General features: G+C 43.2%; 1 protein-coding gene across 1 annotated transcript in view; it reads right to left on the minus strand.

The window, feature by feature from the left end:
- Window positions 1–1,181, minus strand: part of LOC101847143 (tubulin beta chain) — a 41,134-nt gene that overhangs the window by 6,995 nt on the left and 32,958 nt on the right. The window contains exons 7-8 of the mRNA XM_013088046.2: window positions 1,056–1,170; window positions 77–204 (exon numbers count right to left, since the gene is read on the minus strand). Of these exons, the coding sequence (XP_012943500.1) occupies window positions 77–204; window positions 1,056–1,170 (243 nt within the window). The remainder of the gene's footprint in view (window positions 1–76; window positions 205–1,055; window positions 1,171–1,181) is intronic.

Genomic DNA, 1,181 nt, shown 5'->3' on the forward strand with positions numbered 1-1,181 from the left:
CTCCCCCTCTCGCTATACGAAAGTTTCACTTGAATCCACTAAAGCACTATAAAGACCAACAAATTGACCTGCTGACCTTTCATAGACATGCGTCCCCTGAACATGGCGGTGGCCGTGAGGTATCGGCCGTGCCTGGGGTCACAAGCAGCCATCATGTTCTTGGCGTCAAACATCTGCTGGGTCAGCTCAGGGACTGTCAGGGCTCTGTGGGGATGTGCAGGCGTGAGGGGGGGGAGGAGGAGCGGAGTTGGAGGGACGGAGGAGAGGGAGGGGAGGGGGAGCGGAGTTGGAGGGATGGAGGACGGGGTGGGGGGAGAGAGAGAGAGGAGAGAGATTTTAGAATAAAGAACGTGACATGACTCTACATTTGGTCACGTATTTATATGATACGTGTAAGTGTTTATTTAGTCAATTACAAGCCTCATATGCAAGTATAGCAAATTAGTAATATACTTTTTTTATTATTGCTATCTTTATTAGCAATACTATTTTTATCATTATCGTTATTAGTATCGTTATCGCTACAACTCTCGTCATAATTCTACTGTTATCATTATTATTACTATTATTATTATTATTATTATTATTATTATTGTTATTATTATTATTATAATAAAATAAAATGATGATGGCGACGAGGAGGAGGAGGAGGAGGAGGATGAGGAGAAGGAGGAAGAGGAGAAGTGATGATAAATTTCCTTATAATTAGCCCCTCGGTCTGGGTCGCTCTGAGTCACTTCCGTCTAGCCTGTAAACACACGTAATCTTAAGACCCTCTTTGTTAGGCCCATTTCCCTGCTAGTATACATTTAGTTTTCTCTCAGGTGCTCCTGAGGAAGCCCACGGGGCGAAACGATGAGCTGTGTCTATTAAACAAATTTTAAACATTTTATATTGTTACATTATTTAGTCTGGAATTCAAACAAGACTCTCCCTCCTACTCTGCTTTCCAAACAATGATGATGATGATGATGATGATGATGATGATGATGATGATGATGATGATGATGGCTAAATGCAGGATCGATAAAAGATGATATCATTGCAACATATACCTGTATTGTTGACTGCCCCTGGAGGTAAGGGGAGCGAACCCAGGCATGAAGAAGTGCAGGCGTGGGAACGGTACCATGTTGACGGCGATCTTACGCAAGTCTGCGTTCAGCTGGCCTGTAAGCACA

Source organism: Aplysia californica, unplaced genomic scaffold (genome assembly GCF_000002075.1).
Source record: "Aplysia californica isolate F4 #8 unplaced genomic scaffold, AplCal3.0 scaffold00677, whole genome shotgun sequence".
NCBI lineage: Eukaryota > Metazoa > Mollusca > Gastropoda > Aplysiida > Aplysiidae > Aplysia > Aplysia californica.